This window comes from Pseudonaja textilis, chromosome 3 (assembly GCF_049901715.1).
Source record: "Pseudonaja textilis isolate UNSWEBS1 chromosome 3, rPseTex1.2, whole genome shotgun sequence".
Classification (NCBI taxonomy): Eukaryota; Metazoa; Chordata; class Lepidosauria; order Squamata; family Elapidae; genus Pseudonaja; species Pseudonaja textilis.
Window position 1 is genome coordinate 157,873,003 of NC_141992.1, and position 23,310 is coordinate 157,896,312.

Consider the following 23,310-nt stretch of genomic DNA (forward strand, 5'->3'; position numbering starts at 1 on the left):
AAGCAAATGGCTTGTCTCAAAATTAATTAAAATATAAGTTAATATACAGGTATTCCTCAACATGACCACAGTTGGAACCATCTTAAGATGAGGATCCACATAACCGGTCCTGATTTTGTGACATTTTTTGTGGCAGTCATTAAGTGAATCACTACAGTTGTTAAGCAAATCAACAACTTCTGAATTGGCGTTTTTTTTTTGCTGAAAGTTAACCAAAAATGCCAGGAAAAATAATGCAAATCGCACTGTCCATGGGATTTTCATAAAAGCAAGCCAGGCCCATTGTAATTTCAAATGGTTGTTAAACAACTGGTCATAAATCAAGGACTTCCTGTATGTTGATGACATTGCATTGCTTAATTTCTGAATATCAAACTTCAGCTCTGACCTTGATGTATTTCAGATAGATGAGATGCTGAATTTTATGACAACTGCATTAGGTCAAAATTTATGCCAATAGCCAAAGATTTGTTTTTCAATATAATAAAAAATATACATTTTCTATATTTATTGAATATATTATTCTTATAGCATAGTGATATTTCTCAAAGCACATTAAATATGAGTACAATCTTAAAGAGGTTTATCAAAGTAATACATATATCATATTTTGCATGAAATACACACACACACACACATACACAGTACATGCATATATAGAAGACATTTTTGAAAACCCAGTATATTGTTCCATAAATTTCTATGAGGTTCTTCAATTCTGAAGATATCTTTGAAAATGCTGTAAGTATAAATTAAGGATGAAGATTTGACTTTTCCAAATCCTGAAGTACATTTTTTTCTACACTTTGCATATCACCTTTTATCTCAAAAGGGAATAGTGGATTGGGTATGGAAACACTTGTATTTTAAATTATAATGAACAAAATGGTTATTTAAGGATGTAAAAATAAACATTTAAATTTGTAATTGAATTATTCACATAAATCAGTATCTATAGGAGACTTCAAATCCTTAATATTTTAAATCATTTTTCCATTGTAGTCTGTTTAAAATAATTCTTTAAAATCCCAAAATATCCCATAAAGAATGAATTGATAGACACAACTGTGGGGAAGAAATTCTTTTAAAATTCTATTACAGTTCATTAGAACTTCTTAAGACCGTTCATTCATTTCAATGGAATCTGCAAAGGGGAATTTCCTAGTTGAAGTCAGCTGATTTTCAGGAATAGTTTAAAGGCAATCCTTCTGTACAAAAACTTCAACTAATGTCCGGAATGGAGGCTCTGGCTGGTTTAAAAAACTCAGTTTCTCTTCTTCTGACTCTCCTGTACAGAAACTTAGAGTACCAGTTGGTGAGTCTTTGCCTTCGTAATTATATGTGTGTAAATACTCTTTAGCCAGGTTATATTCTTCCTCTTGTCCACAAAGAAATACCATCTGGGCAAAAAACAATAAAAGTATAATCATTTTTTAAAATATATGTATGATGCAAAAATAAGTTATCTTCCAATTGTGTTACCTCTTTGTCCTATATATCATACATACTATATTTCATAAAAATATCTTTTTTGGAAGAACGTGCTGTTTTATTTGAAAGAATACAGCTATCATTGTAATTACATCTTAAGGTGCTGGTCTTAAATTCCAGCATTAAGTTTTTCAAGATAAATATTGGAAGCATGTTAACAGCTTTTCCCCCCATATAGTATATTCTAGATGTATTACCTTTAAGTCTCATATGCCCTATAGCTGTGAGAATTGATGTAAATGTGTGTGTTACCAGAATGGGAAAATATGGGTTAAGATTGCGGCAAAATCTGGAAAATTGTGCTGATTTTCATCATGCTTCCTACCTCTTGCTTGATTAGCTGCTCATATTTTAGATAGTTGATATACTGTTTTTATATCAATGGTATAATATTGTTGTTATTTGTAAAGTACCTTGCCACCCATTTTGGATTATTTTTAAGAACTGCGATACAAAGCAGTACCTTAATGGGATAAGACCAATATGTTATTTCCAGCTCTGTAATACTCAAAACTAGAAAATTATACACTGTTAGAAATTTGTGTCAGAACACTTACTTCAGATAAGCGAGGGTTAGTGAACCTCTGCCATTCTGTACAGAAATCTCTGAATGAATTCCTTAAAGAAGGCGCACAGTTTTGTAAAGATAGTGCCACATGATTCACTTTTCCTCCCTTGATTAATTCTGATGTGGAATGCCATCCTCTTTTTCCTGTTTCCAAATCTTTCTTTTCAGTTTTTACTACGCCTGTATTCGTATTTATGAATTCATTCATTGTTGACACGGGAATGATGTTTAAATTCTGGAATATGAAGAATAACAATAGAATTTCTGAAGAAAAAAACATTTTAGAAAAAAAAATCCCGAACAGTCTGTACCCAGATCTAATTGTATATTCCAGAGTACTTACTGGCTGAATAATAATCCACTTGTCCTCTGTCATCCATTTCTTCACAATGTTTCCCATTGCCTACACTCAGGATTCATGATGTAACTTTATAGCCAGTACATCCCAGCCAGTGTGGTCAGCCATATAATGTTCCAGTTAACTTATTATTCTGATCGTATGAAACTTCAATATGTAGGGTTTTTTGTACTCTGAAATTGGTGGATTTCTTGCAGCCATTTTATGTCTGCAAGAAAACCACCAAGCTCAGAGAGCACCAAAAACCCTATATCTTGAAGTTTCGTAAGATCAAAATAATAAGTTAAGAGGACCACTATATGGTTAACCCCACTGGCTGGGTTGTACTGGGTATAAACTTAAATAAACTAGGTAACATAATCACTATATTGATGTATGTTTTATCTAGTTGATAATGAAATTTCTGCAAGCAATCATCAAGTTCAGAGAGCACCAAACACCTCACAGTTCATTCCTGAGTCATAAATATTCTCTTATGTCAGAATATCAAAATATTCAGAATATTTATCTTTTCTGGATTCAGCCAGAGCAGGGTTTTTTTAATGGAAAATTTATACTTCTAAACATTTAAATAGAAAAGAATGATGGTAGATAATACGTTCCCATGTACAAAAAATGCCATAGTGTTTAGCTTTAAACATATGAGCACATCACAATCCCCCAATTTACTGATATAAATGCAGTGTATTTTGCTTTCTAAAACAATGAGACAGTATATTTTGCTCTTTCTCATAATCTATCCAAATAAACCTGTTACATTTGCTACTATACAAGGCAAGGTGTTGCTTACTGTATTTCTTGATGCCTCAATGTTTGATCTTACGTTTCCTTCACCTGGTGCCTCAGTGTTTGGTCTTGTGTTTCCTTCACCTGGTGCCTCAGTGTTTGATCTTGTTAAATTCTCAAATGTTAAATCAGGTTCTTCCTGAGGTGTGCGATGTTTTCTGTAGAGCCAAAGTCCAAAAGGTGCACCAAAGCCTGCTGCAAGAAACAAAAAATACAGAAAACAAGACGGTTTATTTATGTGATTTAAATAAATATATGAAATTACAATTTATTAATTAATGAAATTAAGTTGGGTTTAATTTTATAAAAGAGAGGAGGCATGGATAAGACAAAAAAAGCTTTAAAGAAAGAATTTATTTGGAAACAATTGCTATATAGGCTATATAGCTAGTCATAGGTAGGAAATAAGGAGCTATTTCCTATCCCCTCCATTAGGATATAGGATTTCCTATACCCACTCCTCATTTAGCAACCAAATTCTGGTCCAATCAAGTTGTTAGCAAAACGTGTTAATAAATGAACATGTGACTGAAAGCAACACAGCAAAGAACTTGCTTGCTGCCATCTCATTTAAATAAAGTCTTCATATAGCTACATGTCACTTTCTCTCTGGCTTGCATGATTAAGCACACAAAATTTTGTCAGAAATATATGCATTAGTTGGAAAATGGTTTTTTTATAACCTAAAGATAGTTGAGGTGTTTGCTAGGCAAGGACTGAATGTAATGTCACCCTTCACAGTTCATGTTGCTTCTTCAAGACATACACATACTTACATAGCATTGCTAATGAACCCATGACCATTGCAGGAATGCTCCAGGCTCCTAAAAGACTTGATGCAGCTGGAGTGCGCTCTACTTGAATGTCTGAAGGAGAATAACCCACTGATATGTTTGTGGTGGATTTGGAGCAGTTACTTGGAATTGCGCAGTCACAATAATGAACTAATATTTCACTTTTTCTGATGCTTTCTCCATTACATATTCTGAGAAGAATATAATGGTACCCATAGTCTATATCTTCAACTAGAGAAAGCAGTGCTGATGCATCTATGAAAGAAATAATTCAAAACCACAAATTACACTTCATATGATAGTCACACCATATTAGTCACAATGTATTTTGTAGATATTAAAAACCAAAAACATACCATCATTTGGAGTTAACTTCCATTTTAAGTCCATTGGTTTCTCTATTTCAAAATGAAAAGGCATAGTGGACATCGGCAAATCAATGTCACTGGCGTTTATACAGATTGGTTTTTTATCTTTACACATGACATAGTGTTTACTGGTACTCACTGGGTAATTGTTCTCAATAGCAAGTTTTATCACAATTACCCCATTTCCTGTTTTACCACCTAGGGAAATCAGAATGCTTAGTTTTAATACAGTAATGAGAGTAACTTGATCAAACCATATAACATTACAAAAGTATTTTTCTGTGAAAGCTAAATAAAACATTGGTTTAACAAACTATCCTAATTCATAATCCATAGGAAGAAAGCCATTGTAACAGAATAATGGAGTTGGAGGGGTCCCCAGTTTTAATCCAACCCCCTGCTCAAGCAAGAAACCCCATAGCATTCCAGAAAAAATGTCCGTCCAATCTCTTCTTCAAAAAAGTGATTTTGGAAGTTGTGGGAGCATCCATAACTTCTGGAGGCAAGCTATTACACCAATTGTTCTTGTCAGGAAATTTCTCCTTAGCTCTAGGTTGGAGCTCACTTTGATATATTTATGTTACTTCTTGCCTTGCCTTCAGGTGCTTTGGAGAAGAAGGTTTTCCCCTCTTCTTTATAACAGCTTGTCAAATATTGGAAGACTGCTATCATTGTCATCCCTAGTCCTTCTCTTTATTAGACTAGACATACCTAGTTCCTGCCTCCTAACCATCTTTGATACTCTTCTTTGCACTCTTTCTGGAGTCTCAACTTCTTTTCTGTATTACAGTGACCAAAACTGGATGCTGTATTCTAAGTCTGGTCTTACCAAAGCAGTAGTAATACTTCATGTGATCTTGATACTATTCCTTTGTTGATTCAGTCTAGGACTGTATTGGCTTTTTTGAGAGCTACAGCACACATCCACAGAATTGTAATGTAGTTTGTTAAACTATAGAATTATGCATTGTTAACAGAATTAATTACTGCCAAATATATGTGTTGCCCAAATTCTCAGAAGAAAAGTGCAATAAGTATCTAATAAATGCAAAAGTAAGTTAAATAACAATCAGCTCATGGTTTTCTACTTGGTAGACGAGGTCCTGCAGAGACTACAGGGTAGGGTGGACAAGGATCTATTCTGCTGATTCTATTCCACTAAAGGGCAATATAATTCAGGCTCTACACCTAAAAAGATGGATTTTGAAGAAAAATGTCAATCATCCCAAGTAAATATTGTAAAACAATCCAAAGGAGATTGGTCTAAAAAGAGATATACAGTTAATGTATTTCAAATATTAGACATGTCTACTTAGGGCCTTAGATCATGGTTGCAAAAATGTGAGGGATCATAAGATTACAATAAAAAATATTTTAATATAGCCATCAGCATCTGATCATTTTTTTGTAAGCCACATCGGGTAGCATTATGCATGTAGCAAAAGTACTAACATTTCGCAATATTTGATACTCACTTTGATCAATTGCAGATACCGTTACATTGCATTGACTGTATTCTATGTTTTTTGAATCTCTTTCTAAAATGTCAGTTGCTTTGAGGTTTCCTATTTCATCAATGGTGATCCAACCACATTGGTCCTTTATTATTCTGTAACTGTTAAGAATAAATATTTTAACAAGATTATGTACCTCAAATTTATTCCAACAATAAGTTAATTATAATTGCTTTATGTTACACACAATATATAAATAAACCAAACAATATAATAATTTTGTACCTTAAGGGTTTGTTTCCAGTTTCTGGATCCATTGCTTGGTAATTACCAACCACTGTGCCAACCAACATGCGTTCATTTATGTATAGAATGTATTCACAAGATTCAAATACAGGTCCTTCATCTTGATCCTTAATTTTGACCACAATGCTCACCATAGTTGTTGGAAGAGCTCTTGAATTGGGAGGTGAAACATAAGGTGCTTCATTGTTTACGACAATTTCTAATCTTCTCTCATGGCTTTTCTCATAATCCAGTTCCTGGAGGAAGTAAATGCTACTCAAATCAATATACTACTACTAAGACATTTTACTTCTATTTCAACTTACTGATGAAAATACAGGGTCTATTACTATTATCAAATTTCATTTGAGTTTTCTCTTTCTTCTCTTTCCCAACATGTTTTAATGGGAAATAGTATTACATTTAAAAAATGTAAAATACATCTTTAGAAAGTTGTGAAAAATATATTTCAACAAGTAATTCACACCTTAAAATTAAGTAAAATTCAATTCATATCATTGCAGTAACACTTTTTACTATCCATAGTTACCTTTAAAGTGCTTAAACACCCAATATTCTGCTGTTGGTCAACTCTAAGAGCAAAACTATTATCTTCATTTCCTTTAGTAATAGCAAATACACCCATCCATGATGATGTTCTGGGTTCATCTTTATCTTCAACAGGAATACATAATATTTCTGCATGTTCTATATTTTCATATATCTCCACTACATACTGAAAAAAACAATTTTCAAATATGAGCTATGAATAGTTCTAATGCCAGATAAGATTCATCTAATAATCATGTGATCCTGTCTAGTTTTACCTGGCTTGTTAGCCAATTGCTCAGATCCTTTGCCACTTTTTAATAAAAAAGGAAAGATAGAATTTGTTCTCCAATCATTTGGCAGATTATCCATCCTTAAGTATTTCCCAAAGGTAATAACTAATTGTTAGACATCAACAATTTTTAGGCATCAACTTGCTTCAGTAGTATGAGAAAGGATTCAACTCACCCTGAAAATTCTGTCCAAGTAATAAATGTTTTCTGACTATCTCAAACTCTAATCCTTCCACTTTAACCCTCCCCTAAAAATATCATAAAAAAGTAACATCATCAATAGGTTTTACTATGATAGACTTACCATACTTTGTGTTACTTGAGGAAGGTTATCATTTACATCTCCAATTTCAATATGTACTGCTGCTGTAGAGTACAAACCAAACTCTTCGCCTCCCATATCTCTTGCTTCTATGTGTAGTGTGTATGCTGACACAATCTGAAGAACATTAGAAAAAATATAGGCATAATTTTCCTGGGCGGATTGAAAATACTTTATTTTTTTAAAGCAAGGCCATGGGATTATTCACTTAGTTAAGAATTTATTCAATATTGCCATTTCATCCAAAGATTACTCTGCAAAAAAATAATAATCTGGCACTGTTTAATGCTTAGATACTCAAGGCAATATATTTGCTTCTTTCCCTTCACTATCCCTCTTCATATATTATGAAATAGGTAAGACAGACTGAGACATTGTTCCAAAGTTACCCACTAAATTATCTGAATTTGGCTTCACAATAGCTATATAATTCCTAACTACCAAAAGGACTTTTCACTTCAGCTATATTGCAGCTACTCTATCTAAGACCAATCTATTTTGTCCTTTGTTAGTTTTACTTATGCTGTTTCACTTAGTGTTTTGGTGTAACACTAAATTGAAAATTACCTCTCTGTCCAGATGTAATGCTACCGTAATACAGCCTGAATCCGGATCTATAATAAATTCATGAAGTTTCTGATGATTCTGGGATATAATTCTGTATTTCACTTTACTATGCAGTGTATTGGGCTCATCTTTGTCTGCTGCAGTCACTTGTCCAACTACTGTTCCTGTATATAGAAGGCATCAATTTTAGGTTTTCATAATACTCAGGTCTTCCTCCTTTAGAAGAAAAGCTATGCCCACATTATTCAAATATCAAAGTTAATTATATCAATTTCTCCATCTAATAACACTCTAGCTAGTCTGGTGGTTAAGGCAGCAGGCTAGAAGCCAGGAGACACTGAGTTTTAGTCCCACCTTGGGCATAAAGTGCCCATGGGCCAGTCATACTATCTCAGCCCTAGGAAGCAGGCAAGGCACTTCCACACAAAAAGTATTTGACATGTTATTAAACATACCCTTCTACTGCTACCATTATATTTTATTATTAATAAATTTTGCATTCCTCAATAATAAAGTCTATATTTGCACTTAAATAACTGGTGTGATAATTTCACACAAAACATATTAAAACAGATACAGGTAGTCCTCGTTTAGTGATGGCCTTGCACAGTGACCTTATCAGAGGTGGTATTCAGCAGGTTCTGACCAGTTCTGGAAAACTGGTGGTAGAAATTTTGAGTAGTTGGGAGAACTGCAAATACCACTTCTGACTGGCCCAGCCCCCACCTTTTCTCTGCCTCTTGAATCCCAGCTGATCAACTGGGTTTTCTTTTGTTGCCCTGCACAGGAGAACTGACTGGAAAGCAGGTTAGTGGGGTGGGGAGGAAATGGGATTTTACAGTATCTTTCCCTTGCCACACACACCAAGCCACACCCACAAGCCACACCCACACCCATCAAGCCATACCCACAGAACTGGTAGCAAAAAAATTTGAATCCCACCACTGGACCTTATGATGGTGAAAAAAAAGTAAATTTGCAACAGAACCTCCCATTTACAATCTGTGTAGGTCTCTAAAGCAAATGAAAGCTGAAGTAAGATCAAAAGCATAGTCACAATTTCTCTGGGTGACTGCTTTGTTTAATAACCAAGCTGCTGGCCCCAATTGTACTTGCTAAATGAGGGCTACCTGTATTCCAAATCTGTGATCTGAGATTTATTGAAAAGTTCAATTACCAATTATACTGTTTTCAGGTACATGAAAAGTATAAATATTGTACTCAAATTCTGGAGTATTATCATTATCATCCTCTATTTTGATTATATGAATAAGTGGGATTTCTGGGGTATATCCATCCGGTGTCATTGCATAGCAAATGAGCTGCAGAAAATGCAATAAAAGAAACATTTATTCTTCTGTAGACAATGAAAAATTTATGATAAATCAGGGCACAATTATTTAATCCATTTGCTGTAGAGAATTTGCTTTGATCAATAACTATTATATTTGTATAGGTGCAGGGTGAATGCTCCTGCATTAGTAAACTCCTTTCTTATAGCAAGGTGTAGTGCTAAGTTCTAGAGATGTTCAAAAAATATGTAAAGAGCATACAAGTATCAGACATAAAGATGAGCTACAGATTAAGTAGATGAAGGGCATAAGGCAAAGTAAGCTATTTTAACCTAAAATGACATAAGAAACCATAGACATAAAAAGAGATATAAGAACATTGGTAGAAGAAAGAATCAGCAGAAAATATTAGCTATTTCCCCTAGAGTGAGGAGGCAAGGAATGTTGTGGGTCCAGTCCCTAATGAGATATATCTGCCGGGAACCAGAAGAAGGGTGGCTCCCTCTTTGGTTGCTCCTCCCTCTGGAAATCATTCCTCCAGAAATTAGTCTAACCCCCCCTTTCTGACACTCTTGAAGGCCCTGAAGATGTGGTTTTGTCAGCAGACCTGGGGAACCCAGAGTGAGATGGAGCCCATTAAATGGCTGGTATGAATGTGTGTTGTCAACGGGATAGGGAGTAGTGGTTATTTATTATTATTACCTTGTTTCTCACAAAATAAGGCCGGACCTTATTGTTTTTTGAGCCCCGAAAAACCGGCACCATCTTCAACAACAGCATCTGAGTCGTTCCTACTTTTTCCCTGTCCCCGTAACAACAGGAAAAAAAGATTTTGAGGTACCTGGGACTGCCGTGCGCTGCTATTTGGTTTAATCCTGAGTGACTGGGTGGGTGTGAGAAGAGCCAAGCAAACGTCTCTGCTGCTGCTACCCTTGGTGCTTCAGCCTCGGGCTCTGCAAGTTTGCAAAAGTCTCGGTGCGCAGCCCATTCCTGCATTCCAAGCACCCAGGCCAAGCTGCAGCTGTTCCTCTCTCGCCAGCACTGTCTCCAACAACAGCGGCAGCAGCAACAGGAACTGTAGAAGCATTTCAGCCGTTTCTCGGGTGGGGGAGCCACCTCCATAACTTCCATGGTTCCCGCTGCTGCTGCCGCTGTTGTTGGAGATGGCGCTGGCGAGAGATGGACAGCTGCAGCTTGGCCTGTGTGCTTGGAATGCAGGAACGGGCTGCGCACCGAGACTTTTGCAAACTTGCAGAGCCCGAGGCTGGAGCACCAAGGGTAGCAGCAGCAGAGATGCTCGCTCGGCTCTTCTCACGCCCACCCAGCTGCTCGGGATTAAACCAAAATGCACTGCATGGTGCTCTCAGGTATCTCAAAATGTTTTTTTTCCCTGTTCTTATGGGGACAGGGGAAACGTGGGAGCGACTCAGATGCTGTTGTTGGAGATGGCACTGGCAAGAGAGGCGCCAGCACTGGTGGGAACCGTGGAGGCTACGGAGGCCTGAGAAGCGGCTGAAACGCTGCCGGACATCCACATCAATGCCGCCTCCCTGCTGACCCGGGTAAGGGAGGGGTAAGGGAGCCCTCCATGCTCCACCATGATTGGCTGTTAGGAGCAGCTGATGGCGAGGCGCAGCTGCCCACGGGGCACTCCTAATGTCAAGGTCCCCCCCGCCTTCCCCCCCAATTGTGTATGTTTTAAACTAGGCCTAAATTTGGGGGGAGCAGCTTAATTTCATTTTATGCCTAGAAAACACGCTGGGTCTTCCTATGGGGGGGGACATATTGTTGGAGAAACATGGTATTATTATTATTATTATTGTTGTTGTTGTTGTTGTTGTTGTGGTTGTTATTATAAATGTTCTCTGCCTTTAATTGACCAAACATAAAAAAGACAGAAAAATAATAATAGGAAAAGGGACCCATTAAATAACCAAGGAAAGTAGAAAAATACAAAGGACATAGAAAGGATGTCTTTGTGTAAGCACAAAGACTTGATGGAAGAATACTTATAAGACACTGGCTAAAGCAATATAAACCCAGGGAAAATGATAAAGGGTGAGATAAGAAAAATGAAAGTTCAAATAGGAACCGAAAAAGCACTATAAGGTTTGCATTATTCTACAACCCATTATTATATCTATAAGATTATTGGCAGACCTGGACAGCCTCTCATGGACATGTTCTTTATATCTAGGTCTATTAGGTATACTGTCTATTTTCCCTGATGTGATTGGATTATAGGGAAAAAAAATGGAGGTTTGTTTTGAAGAAAACCTGGGAAGAAGGTTGTGTGCCCAGGAAACTTTGTGATTGACTAACAAGTTGATGTGTTTATCCCATACCTCAGATACAAAAGTTTCCTACAATCAAATTGTTTTCATTGTATAAATACGCTTCTTAAGTATAACCACAAGAATCCTCCAAAAATTGCCCCAAGTAATAATTTTTAATGTAACAGGATGTAAATATTATTAAATAAATAGGGAGTAATTACACTAACACAATTTAATTAATTTCAAAATAGCTGTCTATTATGGATCTGATTCTTAAATATAAATTCAAAGAATATTGGCAGATCAAAGTCATAGGTCTGTCCTTCTGAAATCTATGCAGTGCATACAGACTCATAACATTATTTTTGTAGTATGTATATATGTATATGTCTTTGTACAGAATCACATACCTGAAATTCTGGGTATTCTTCCCGATCTATTGGGCAAGTAACAAAGAGATTTCCAGTTTCTTGTTCAATGTAAAAGTAATTCAGTGGTGGTTTGTCAACACCAGGGCCAGTAATGAAATATCTAATATTGTACTTTAGTGCCATGTCAGAAGACAGCTGAAAATAAAGACATGAAATTAAATTGACAAATGTAATTCTTTACTTCTTGCCTACATACAATAATTCACTTCAACTGAACTGAAATCATTGACAATTCATTAAGAATCTTTTGTGCATTGGAACAGCCAAGGATTATTGCAAAGGACTTCTTTATACAGATCATTAAGATCACAGTACACTTCAGTGCACAATAGGCACCATATGAGGTATGTAATGGTTGTAACCTGCTAACTGGGTTAGCATATGGCATGGCATATTAATTGTTCTAGATCAAACTTATATCCCATGAAAAGTCTATAATGCAAGTAGGCTATCTCAACTAAATTGTTTCAGAATGCATCTAGACTAACATAATTTCATTTTTTTTTTTAGCAATGGAGAGGCCATTATGGCCTGTCAATCAATTCTAAAGACAAAGTCCTTTAAAAATTTAATGGGCAATTATAATTGGTAGACCCTTATATGGAATTCCATCAGATGTTACTGTATGCATGTTATTTCTAGACGGACTTAGCAGCAATTTAATTTCATTTCTGAAATTAAGTAGAATACATTTCATATATATGCTTTATTGTAAGTACTGTATAGACCTCTTCAGATCACAACAAAGAAAATATTATCCTCACAACAATGAATATATTATGTACCTTCAGTTTTGCAAGTGATATGCCTCGGTGAGGCACTTTGCCTCATGGAGGTACTTTGCCTTGCTTCAGTACTGCAAAGGATTTTGCAGCGACACTTTATTCCTTCTCAAACAAGAGTCTCCCAGTGCTTTAGAACAGGGGTCTCCAATCCTGGCAATTTTAAGCCTGGCGGACTTCAACTCCCAAAGCTGTCTAGGGAATTCTGGGAGTTGAAGTCCTCCAGGTTTAAAATTACCAAGGTTGGAGACCCCTGCTTTAGAAAACCATTTAAAGGTTGGTAACAAGACACTACGGGAAAATTAGGAGAACAATTTACATTCTGAGAAGAAGTCTACTTCTATGACTACATTTCATTCATTGGCGGGTGTAATTTAGATGCAGAGATCATTTGAAATGCCAAGTGAAGACTACATTAAAAACATGCCTGTTGAATTTGCATAGGAAAAGGCCCTAGTGAGTTTTCCATTATAATAGTTGGCACTGGAGCCCATCTTCGTTTTGTTCGTCCCACAACAGTTGCTCGGACATGCCTTCTCCTAGTTTTTGAGTCCTAGAAGAGAGAAAAGAGAGAAACCTAAACACGTATCTATAGCAATCATGCTTTTGTTTTAACAGATCTTTTAACAGATAATCAGAGTTGGAAGGGACCTTGTAGGTCATCTAGTCCAAACCCCACCCAAGCGGGAGACCCTATACCATTTCTGACAAATGGCAGTCCAATCACTTCTTGAAAGTCTCAAGTGATGACGCTCCCACAACTTCCAAAGGCAAGCTGTTCCATTGGTTGATTGTTCTCATTGTCAGAAAGTTTCTCCTTATTTCCAGGTTAAATCTCTCCTTGTTCAGTTTCCATCCTTTATTTCTTGTCTGGCCTACAGGTGCTTTAGAAAATATCTTGACTCCTTCCTCTCTGTGGCAGGTTTTTTTTTTTGGGGGAGTTACACACTTAGATCTCTGTTATTCCAAACATTGTAACAGGTAATATTAATTCCCAACATAATTGTAGTGTGGTAAAAATATAATTATTTTGCTTTTTAAAATAATTTCAATACTTTACATACCAGATTATGCAATTAAATTGTTTTTCCATTTTGATTATATCAATTATTAAAGTACTAATGCCGCTGATCAAGTTTGTTTGATAATCCATTTTTTAATTTCATATGAATATTTATCCATAAATTAATAAAAATGCTAACAGTACATTTTCATATTCTGAGTTTCATACCATCATATGAACAATATATAATAAAATAGTAATGCTAAAAGATGCAATACAAACATGAAAATAAAACAAATACATATTCTTGATATCTTGAGGAGCAAGCAACATTTTGTAAAGCACAGCAAATAACTGCGAAAAGTAAGCAATCAAAAATTAGATAAGAAAAAAGAAAAGGAAAGCTCAAATCTAATTTACTTAATATGAGCTTAATTATCTGCAATGAACATACCTAATATTCCTTCCTCCTCCTATTTTTCCCCACAACAATTCTGTGTGATGAGTTGGGCTGAAAGACGGTGACTGGCCCAGTGTCACCCTGCTGACTTCCAGGCCTAACACAGGACTAGATGCACCTTCAGCACAATATTGTGCCTCGTATAGAAGGCCATTATACTGGCATGGCTAAATTATCTTGTTTTGAGGGTATTAATGGGAAATGAAATAATAATATATGGATAAATATTTAAACTGAATCAATTGCTCATATATCTTGGAGATCAGAGCTAATCTCCCCATTAACCATAAACCTGAACTGCTTCTGTGCATTTCTTACTGTATATTCTGAATTTTCTAGATAAAATTTTGGGCTGCAGCCATTATTTCTAAATGTCATTGAATCTGAATGGCATGGGTCCAGGTTACTTGAAGAACTGTGTCACCCCATCTGGAATGGTCGGCCCCACCTTTGCTGGCAGAGGAGACACTATGGGCCCCTTCAATCAAGGAATTCCGACTGGCAGGATCCAGGAAAAGTGCCTTCTCTCTCATGACTCCTGACCTTTGGAACATCTCACCCCCTGAAGCAAGATTAGCTCCCACCCTTCCAACCTTCTATAAGAGCCTAAAGACCTAGCTCTGCCAGGTGGCTTAAGGCCTCAACAGGGAAGCATAGCACTGGGGATGATTGATGCATTAAGAGGCAATCCCATCTCCTCCACATACATCCTGTTCCCTTCCTTCCCGTCATTTAACTATATTTTTATTGGGATTTCTATTTTTATTGTTTTATAATTATTTATCTGTTAGGATTTTAGTATTTTAAAACTAAATAACCCAAATCATTTTGATATGAGATGGGTGGCAAATAAATTTAATAAATAAATAAGAATAAAAATAATCCAGTTATGATTACTTTCTGTTATATAAAAGGGTTTTATATTGGATACTTTGTTTTTTATTAGTTTTGATCTATGGCTTTTTCTTTCATAATGTAATAATTTAATTTATACTTTATCCTTGTGAACCATGTTGCTTTCTTTATGATTATAATCTGTTTCAGTATTGCCACTTGTTTTTTAAACTTCTTACCTCTCCATTTTTGAGAATGTCATTAACTCCACCCAACCACATCTTTTGCCTTCAACAGTATTTGTTATGCAATTCAGTCCTTATTCATTCTCTCTGTATCACTAAGCCTACTGAACATACTTTTTTCTTCCTGAACATCCATGTGTATTCATCTCCTATTCATTCTTGAGCACATATCTCTTTTCAACATGCTTAAATGTCCCATTTTCACTTTATTAAGCTTATTTTCTTATTACTCTCAAATCAAGTAAAATGAATACAAGATGGATGATAAGAGGTGTGTGATAGTTAGTGATAGACTCAAGAATGAAAGAAATTGTATATACCTTTTGGGGGTATGTTAGCAAGCTAACATATATCCGCTTTTGCTCATGTGTATAAATATTTTTTGAAAATACAGTAATGATACTTTCATGTGTAGTCAAAGAAATAGCATTTTTGGTATACAGTGAACCATCTTCCAGAATTATAAAATTAGGATTGTTTATGCCAATAATTCCAGTATCATTAAGACAATGTTTCATTTTTACTGTAAGAAAAAAAAAGAAATTCAAAAACCAGTTGAAAAGAGAAAAGGCAAAGAGAATAATCCAAAGTCACCCAATATTTGGGGAGGACATAAACTGACCCTCCCATTCTAACCACTACATTGGTTGACCCAATTCTACAATTCATTTTTTTAAAAGAATGTAACTCTTAAAGGCCTAAATAATTTAAAATAAATGCATGCTTATATTAAATCATAGGAGTCAGAACTTTTCTAGCTATCACTTACAGTGATGATATTGTTAGCCTCTAGCAAATTGCTGTTGCTGTAAGACTTTTACAAAACCCAGATTCGAATTCCAGCGTCTACAAACAAAGCATGAGAGAGAGGTTATCTCACCTCTGCCAATAAACATCCCCATCTTCATTTTGTGAGGTACATTAAAAGACACTTCATTGCAAGCTTCACAAAATAAGTCCAAAGTCTAAAGGAGGGAAAGAAAATAGACAAAGCATTGCATTAAAACAGCTTTTCTAACATGAAAATTTTATTCATTGACTAATATGTTTGAAAAGACAGTAGCTTTCTCCAAATAATTTGGCTTAAAAGCCACCTTAGATTCACTTTTTTCTGTTTCATATTCCATTTCAAGAAGGTGATGTTACGTGGAGAGTTGCCTTCCTTTCAAATAATGTAATTTAAACATATGTTTAGCAATCTTACTAGGAAGGCAAAAATCTTTACAAAAGGTAAAGAGAGCTGGTTCTGTCACATAACTGTTTTTCAGCAAATGTATTTGTTCATCCAAATTTTGCCAATGGGCAGGATGCAAAAGCAGAATATTTATCCACTAGTTTTGTTATTTCTCAGACATTTTCAAAAGATACCATTTCATTTCCTTCTCTCTTAATACATGAATTCATTAAAATGTATGGGTAATACATTCATGTAAAATATTAAAAGTATACCTGTGCCTATGTACATGGAGCGGGGTGTGTTTGTGTGTGTTGCATTTCTTTAGTCTAATCGATCTACTTTGCTACATTCTACAGGATTCAGTACAGTGTCCAAGTTGTCTTCAAAGGCACATAAACATAAACCAACATTTTAATTTAAAATTTGGAGATTCTAGTCTAATCAGATCCCTGCACCACCTTCTAGGTTTTCCATTTTTCTGGTGCACCTGTCCATCTTGTGCCTTCCTTAAGACTGCTGCTATAGGCATCTGCACAAAATTAATTGTGCAAAAGTATTACTTATATTACCTAGTGACATCCTCATGTAAATTCCATCTTTAATTTGCATCCTTAATGGTTGATGTAAATATTTTAAGTCACCGTATTTTTATCAGGACATGCCTTCATTATTTGCTGCCCATAAATGCCTCTGGTTATTGTTCTACCAATGAAGGTTCTTCTAAAGCTATATAAAGGCTTTAAGTTGGGAAAAAAGAGGAGAGAGATAACAGAGAGATAACTTTCTCTTCTTCATTACACCATCACCTGGGCCTCAAGGAAATAAGCAATATGTGGGAGAGAAAGGAAGGAAAGCTATAAAGTTTTCTTCAATTTTGATCTTAATTGTGCTCACTGTGTATGTGTGAGAGAGGGAGGGAGGGAGAGAGGGAGATCTTTGAAACAAGCACATACAAAGCAACAAGATTTGATTTCTAAGCCAAGGAACAAGAAATTATGTGAATTCACTAAAGTAGTGATTGTGAAATTAGTAGTCTACAGAGGTATCTCTCAGTGCCTCAAAACTCCACATTTATACTTTCACAGCTAGTCAGCTGCCCAAACCAGCCATTCATCAACTCAATCCTTGCATCACTGTCTTCACTGCCAAACAGCAGCTCAGAGCCCACTTCTACCTAAGATTTTGCCTTGCCATGTTAACTTCCAAGCCTTCTTGTTACTGATTCATTGTGGAAGTGGCTCAGTGGTTCATTAAAACACACAAATTTTAATCCAGTATGACTTTTACAAAAACAGAGAACTGATAACAATAGCAATATCACTTAGATTTATATACTGCTCCATAGTGCTTTACCACAAGTGGTTTACAACATCATTATATTGCCTCCAAAAATCTGGGTGCTCATTTTACCAACCTCAGAAGGATGGAAGGCTGAATAAATCTTGAGCCCCATCAGATCAAACTCCTGGCTATGGAAAGGGTTTGCCTAAAATACTCTATTTAAGGACTGTGCCATCAGAGCTCTTTAAAATTATAATAGTGAATTAGTTTCAAGAGTAGTTACTGATTTTTTTAAAGTTTTATTTGTTTTATTACTATAATATAGAAAAAGTCCATTTCAATTGAACAGTGTGTTGTTTGGGTACAATTATTTTTAGGCAATCATAATCAGAGTGTTTACAATAACATTTATCTCAATAACAATACTGTAGTGACAATAATATTTTGTTTGTCCATTTTAACATCTATCCTTTTTATGTCCCTTTCTTTCTAACTTCTGTTTTTATTGTCTAGCCATTGATAAAATAAATCCCATGTCAAAAAGTATTTAGTTTCTTCTTTATCTTTGATAGGAAGTGTTTATCTATTCCTGCACATTCTATTATTTTCTTCATTACCCTCATCTGTCGGGATCTCATCACTTCCATTGTTGAGCATGTACAATTCTAGCTTACTGATTTTGAATCAATGTTTTGTGCTAAGTTAACTTTTGTTCTTGCCTAAGGAACCCAAAAAAATCAGAAATAGGGCAATGGGATTTCACTGGACTGGAAAATATTATATTACTACTTTTAGGTACGTGTGGTGTCTAATCTTATTGCCCCTAATTCTTACATACTCAGAATTTTCTATTGAAGAAAATTTTTCAACAGCTTAATGCTAATCGCTGTTGTTATATAGTATTAAGTACATAATTTGAGTGGTTAATTTTAGATTATTTTTAAATTATTTTCATTCTAGAACAAACTACCTAAATGAGCTCCATGTACTAAATACAAAAAGGTTGAGAGAAGTGTCTCTTTAATTGAATGGGTTCCACATTTCTTCACTGTAGAAAGTGTTGTATCACTAGAAACTTTGAGAAGCATTGCACTAAGGAGACAAACTTCAGATTTTATTAATTGTAATAAAAAGAGGAAACAAAAACTTGCATAATGAAAAGAATAAGGTGTTGTACAAACATGAGATGCAATTCCACTCAACAAACAAGCAGGGAATGTGAACAAACTACTCTTTCTCAGGCTATCTTCTTGCAAGTACAAAATAAGATTAGACACCACACGTACCTAAAAGTAGTAATATAATATTTTTGTAAAGTCTAGGAGAAGAACAGATTACCAATATTTCTCAGAGGCAGAAACTTTCTCACAGGAAAGAGGAATGATAGTCTGCCCCCCAAAAAAGGAGGGGGCTGGCTAGACTTGAGGAAAGAATTTAGGGGAAGAAAAGGTGATAGCTGATCCTAGAGGCTGAAGTACTCCACAGAAAAAGAGGGGCATGTCTTCTTGGCACAGATATCTCAACAAAGCCTCAAGGAAGGCTTAACAAAGAAGACCATATATTTTAGCTCAAGAAAGAATATCAGCACTATCATTAACATCTTTGCTCATCTCTGAATAGAAACAGGATTTCAGCTAAAGCTATAAATAACTAAGCTTATGATAACTACATTACCCATAGTTAAGATAGACTTTCAACACAACAAGCAGTTTTCAGGAGAGAAAAAGTAAGTAAAAAATGGCAAACTAAAGAGTTGTTAGAGCAGGGATATGGAGAATATTAGATGAAATCAGAAGAAAAATTGGCTGCAGGTAAATTTATTTTTCAATGGTTTTAATTTTCAGTGGCAGTTGAGAGAACGATCTGAGTAGATAACAGGATATTTGGAATTTGAAAAGATAGAATTTGAAGTTGAATTATGTACAAATGATAAACATATAATTGCTAAAATGTTTACATTTATATTGAAATTTGAAATGAAAGAAGTAGTGATAAAATGGGCTAAAAACTTTGGACATAATGTACAAATAGAAACAGTGAAAAGAATATGTGCTTAAAAGGATCAAAAAGTATATTATATATTATTATTATTATTATTATTATTATTATTATTATTATTATGTATGATGTATGACCACAGAAAAATTGCCTAGAATATATGATACTTCAAGTTTATGTTGGAAATGTGGATGACATGAAGAATTATTTATTTTTATCATGCTTGCTGGACTTATTAAAAAAACACCACAATTTCTGGGTTCAAATACATATAATGATAAAAGAATTTTGAAGATCAATATTCAATTGAAACCAGAACTTTTTTTGCTGGTATTAATGGACAATCAATTAAAAAAGAATCAAGAATCAAGGATGTGAAGGAAACCCAACTGGCTTAACAATATACTGCAAAAATTGCTTTAATGCCTCTAAGAAACTGGTTTATTTTTATTAATAAACAAAGGAAGAAAATGAGTTGTTGTGCTTTGTTTTGGATCATTTCCTACAGAATCAAAGCCCCTGTCAAGATTGCCATGAGCCTGCAGCTTCACTTACTAAATTTCCTATACCATACTAAATTTTGTCCTTCTATTTTGGCCAAGAGCCATTAGAAGTTGGTCTATGGAAATAGATTCTGCCTCTCTACTGCTCCTAAAATCAATTCAGATTATTTTGAATATAATTGACCGTATTATCATGTTCCAAGAAGCCTTGATAACTCAATAAAATGGTTTGTAATGCATACTATTGTGAAAATATTATTCAAATATTATCCTTATATTTTAATAATAAGACAAAAGAAGTAATTCTGTTTTACATATTGGAAACACTAATTAGCCACATTTGGTAACAGAAACATATTAATCTTGAATTAAAGTGTAAAGTAAACCTCAAACAATTGATAATATTTTATTGTTGAAGTAGGTGACAATGTCACTTTTGTTTTTGCTTGTAGCCTAGCTGAGATGCAAGGATTTGCCCTACCTTGAAGGCTTCAGTTGAAATGACAACTCTGCTCTTTAAACTGACCTAATTAACTGGAAAGTTTTCCTGAAAATATGAAGTATAATGAATTCATCATGTCTTTTTATAATATTTTACTGTTACTGAGTTGTAACTTTATCATATGACATCTTAAAATATTTTTTGTTTAGTGAGTTTGAGGGAAAGACGTTATTATTCCAAAATCTAGCCAGACTTTTCTCCCTTCATGACTTATTCACATTCTAATTTTTTTTAATTGTCAAAGGATTAAATTTCACTTCTATTCATCATTCTTTTCATTTCTTTAGCATTTTCCATCCTGCATAAATACTGACAGCTATTTCAATACTGTAAAATAATCCTAAAATCAACATGCTATAAAACTACAAAAGAAAATGTCTCTATGGTCATAACATGTTTTAAAAGATATACCAATTCTAAAAACTAGTCAGGATGGAATATCAACAACCAGTTACTGATAACAAATTAATATAGTAAATCAAACAGAGACAAGAGAGATGAATAAAAACAAACTGCTTTTATTTGAAAACTCCTCCCCCCAAAAGCAATTACTTAATTTGCTTAATTTTCTACTATTGTATTTCACTGATTCATTTATATTGTTACATGGAATAGAAAAAAATACATAATATTCACAGTGCAATTCAAAAATAGATGGACCAACTTTTCCCAAAGTTCTTTGAATTGTTTAAAATTAGGGATTTTTAAAATTTTTGATGGATACTTGATTCTATAAAACCATGCTTTGCTAGAACTGGCCCAAAGAGTATATACTGTTTCTGTGTTTTAAAAAGTCATCTACATGATCATTATCCAAAGGCAGAAATGTATAAGCTTTGTATGGTAGGCTAGGGTTGCACTACTGAACTCCAGGATCAGGCACGTCTGAGGAAATTGCAGGAGTTTTAAGCAATGAACTGAGAGATGTAAGCATCCACAAGGCTTAAGGCTCTTGTTTTGTCCTTTAAAATCTCCCAAGTTTCTGTAAACACAAAATATTCCAATATTCTGACCCCACAAACATTGCAGACTTTGGATGTCACAAAATGATTATGAGAGGCTACATGTATCATTGAACCTCACAATTTGCATCTTTGTCTTAATATAACAAATGAAGCATCATCTATTTATCTATCTCTAACATACACACACACACACAAAATGGGACACTTCTGATACAAAGACAATGTCCTCTCTCTCTGTCTCTCAATCTATATAAGCTTCATTCTCCATGGAATACAAAAGTTAATATTCATTTTAGTATATCCTATTTCAGTTGCATTACAAACTGGCGAGTAATTAGTAATGCTATTGCTACTTCATCTGTTCCAAATTCTTTTCTACTCACCAATAAGTTTAAAAAAAGTTGCAGCCAGATACGTCTATGAAAGATGTTGCCTTTATCCATCAGTTCAGCTGGAAGTACCATTTTCAGCTACAGCAGTGTAGCTTTCAAGTCTATTGAACTAGAGATCTGTCAAGTCCAGTGATGTTCCACTGGAAAGTAAGAGTGAAATGAAAAAGTAAACCAGACTAATAAATGAACAGCAGGAAATAACAGGTTTATTATGCAGAAAGTGAATGGGACTGCTTTTTTCCCTAATTCAAGCTTTGAATATCTAGGGTAAAGTACTAGTCATTAACTTAGTTCTCCTGCTAAATTTGAAAAGGGCTGGTCCTAAAAGAACTTGTGGAACGTGCTCAGTTTCATTTCAGAGTTCTCATCCTGTTCTAAAATCCTGGAGGGTGGAAAAAGTAGGGTGAATTGGGACCAGAATTTGCCCTTCCCTCCTCAGCTGCTAGAAGGAAATTGTTCCTCATTTCATAGAATTCCAACAATCTAGTTATGAGGAAGAGTGGTGGAATGACCCTCCAGCTGAAAGAGTTTTGCTTACCAATGAAGTCTTCAGTCCCCTCCATGATTAATGCCATTTGCTTCTTCTCTACCTATTACTTGAATGTAACATAACTCTACCCTGTAGAATAGATTCAAGATTCTCTCCTTTTTGTCTAAAATGCCATTGTAACTTTCCTTTTTGCAACAAGTAGGTCAATACTAGTCTTTTTTTCTTGTTTGTTTTTCAGTAAGAAAGTCTTGTACTTTATTTTGCATTTCTCTTTTCATTTTCATATGTCTTTTCAATAACCCTAACCCTAACCCTTTTCATGACTCTATTTTCATACTTTGCCTAAATAGTTCTTGTCATTGTGCTTAATGGCTAGGTTTTATGTAGAATGCCTAGGGAGTGTATATAGTATATTAAAATTACACAGACATTTCATACTTTGCCTACAAATGCCTCACATTCTATAGATTTCCTAGGCATTCTATACTATGCCAGCTTTTCATACATAACATATATATACCTTTCAAAGCAGGAATCAATGTTTTTATTGCTACTCTCTTTCCACTGCTTCTGTTTCTTTTGGGTGAATTCAAAACAATCTTCCAATTGTTCTATTTCAAAATAGAATTGTTCTAAATCTGTATAAGAGCTCAAAGGTCATGAACTTTATGAGTCAGTGTTCTTTCTGGTTTTTCTTGGTATGGTTTAAGAAACCTCATTTCAGAAACATCCCTGCTTTCTGCAATACACCTGCCTTTATCGATGTCCCTTGCTTCTGGGGTTTTATCTAACGTTTTTTACTGGTCCTTGTGAAGTTCATGCAACCCATCGTGCAGAGTACACA

General features: G+C 34.9%; 1 protein-coding gene across 1 annotated transcript; it reads right to left on the reverse strand.

Moving 5' to 3' along the window:
• Positions 1-693: 693 nt before the first annotated feature.
• Positions 694-22,137, reverse strand: LOC113435632 (desmocollin-1-like). Its single transcript, XM_087931198.1, has 16 exons — positions 21,968-22,137; positions 16,039-16,123; positions 15,479-15,681; positions 13,044-13,169; positions 11,814-11,969; positions 9,013-9,157; positions 7,836-7,999; positions 7,251-7,385; positions 6,655-6,840; positions 6,105-6,361; positions 5,841-5,980; positions 4,354-4,563; positions 3,980-4,252; positions 3,208-3,398; positions 2,049-2,294; positions 694-1,400 (listed from the first exon to the last, which is right to left on the reverse strand). Exons 1-16 carry the CDS (start codon positions 22,046-22,048, stop codon positions 1,194-1,196), a joined length of 2,805 nt encoding a protein of 934 aa, XP_087787324.1. The 5' UTR covers positions 22,049-22,137; the 3' UTR covers positions 694-1,193.
• Between the last annotated feature and the right edge of the window lie 1,173 nt (positions 22,138-23,310).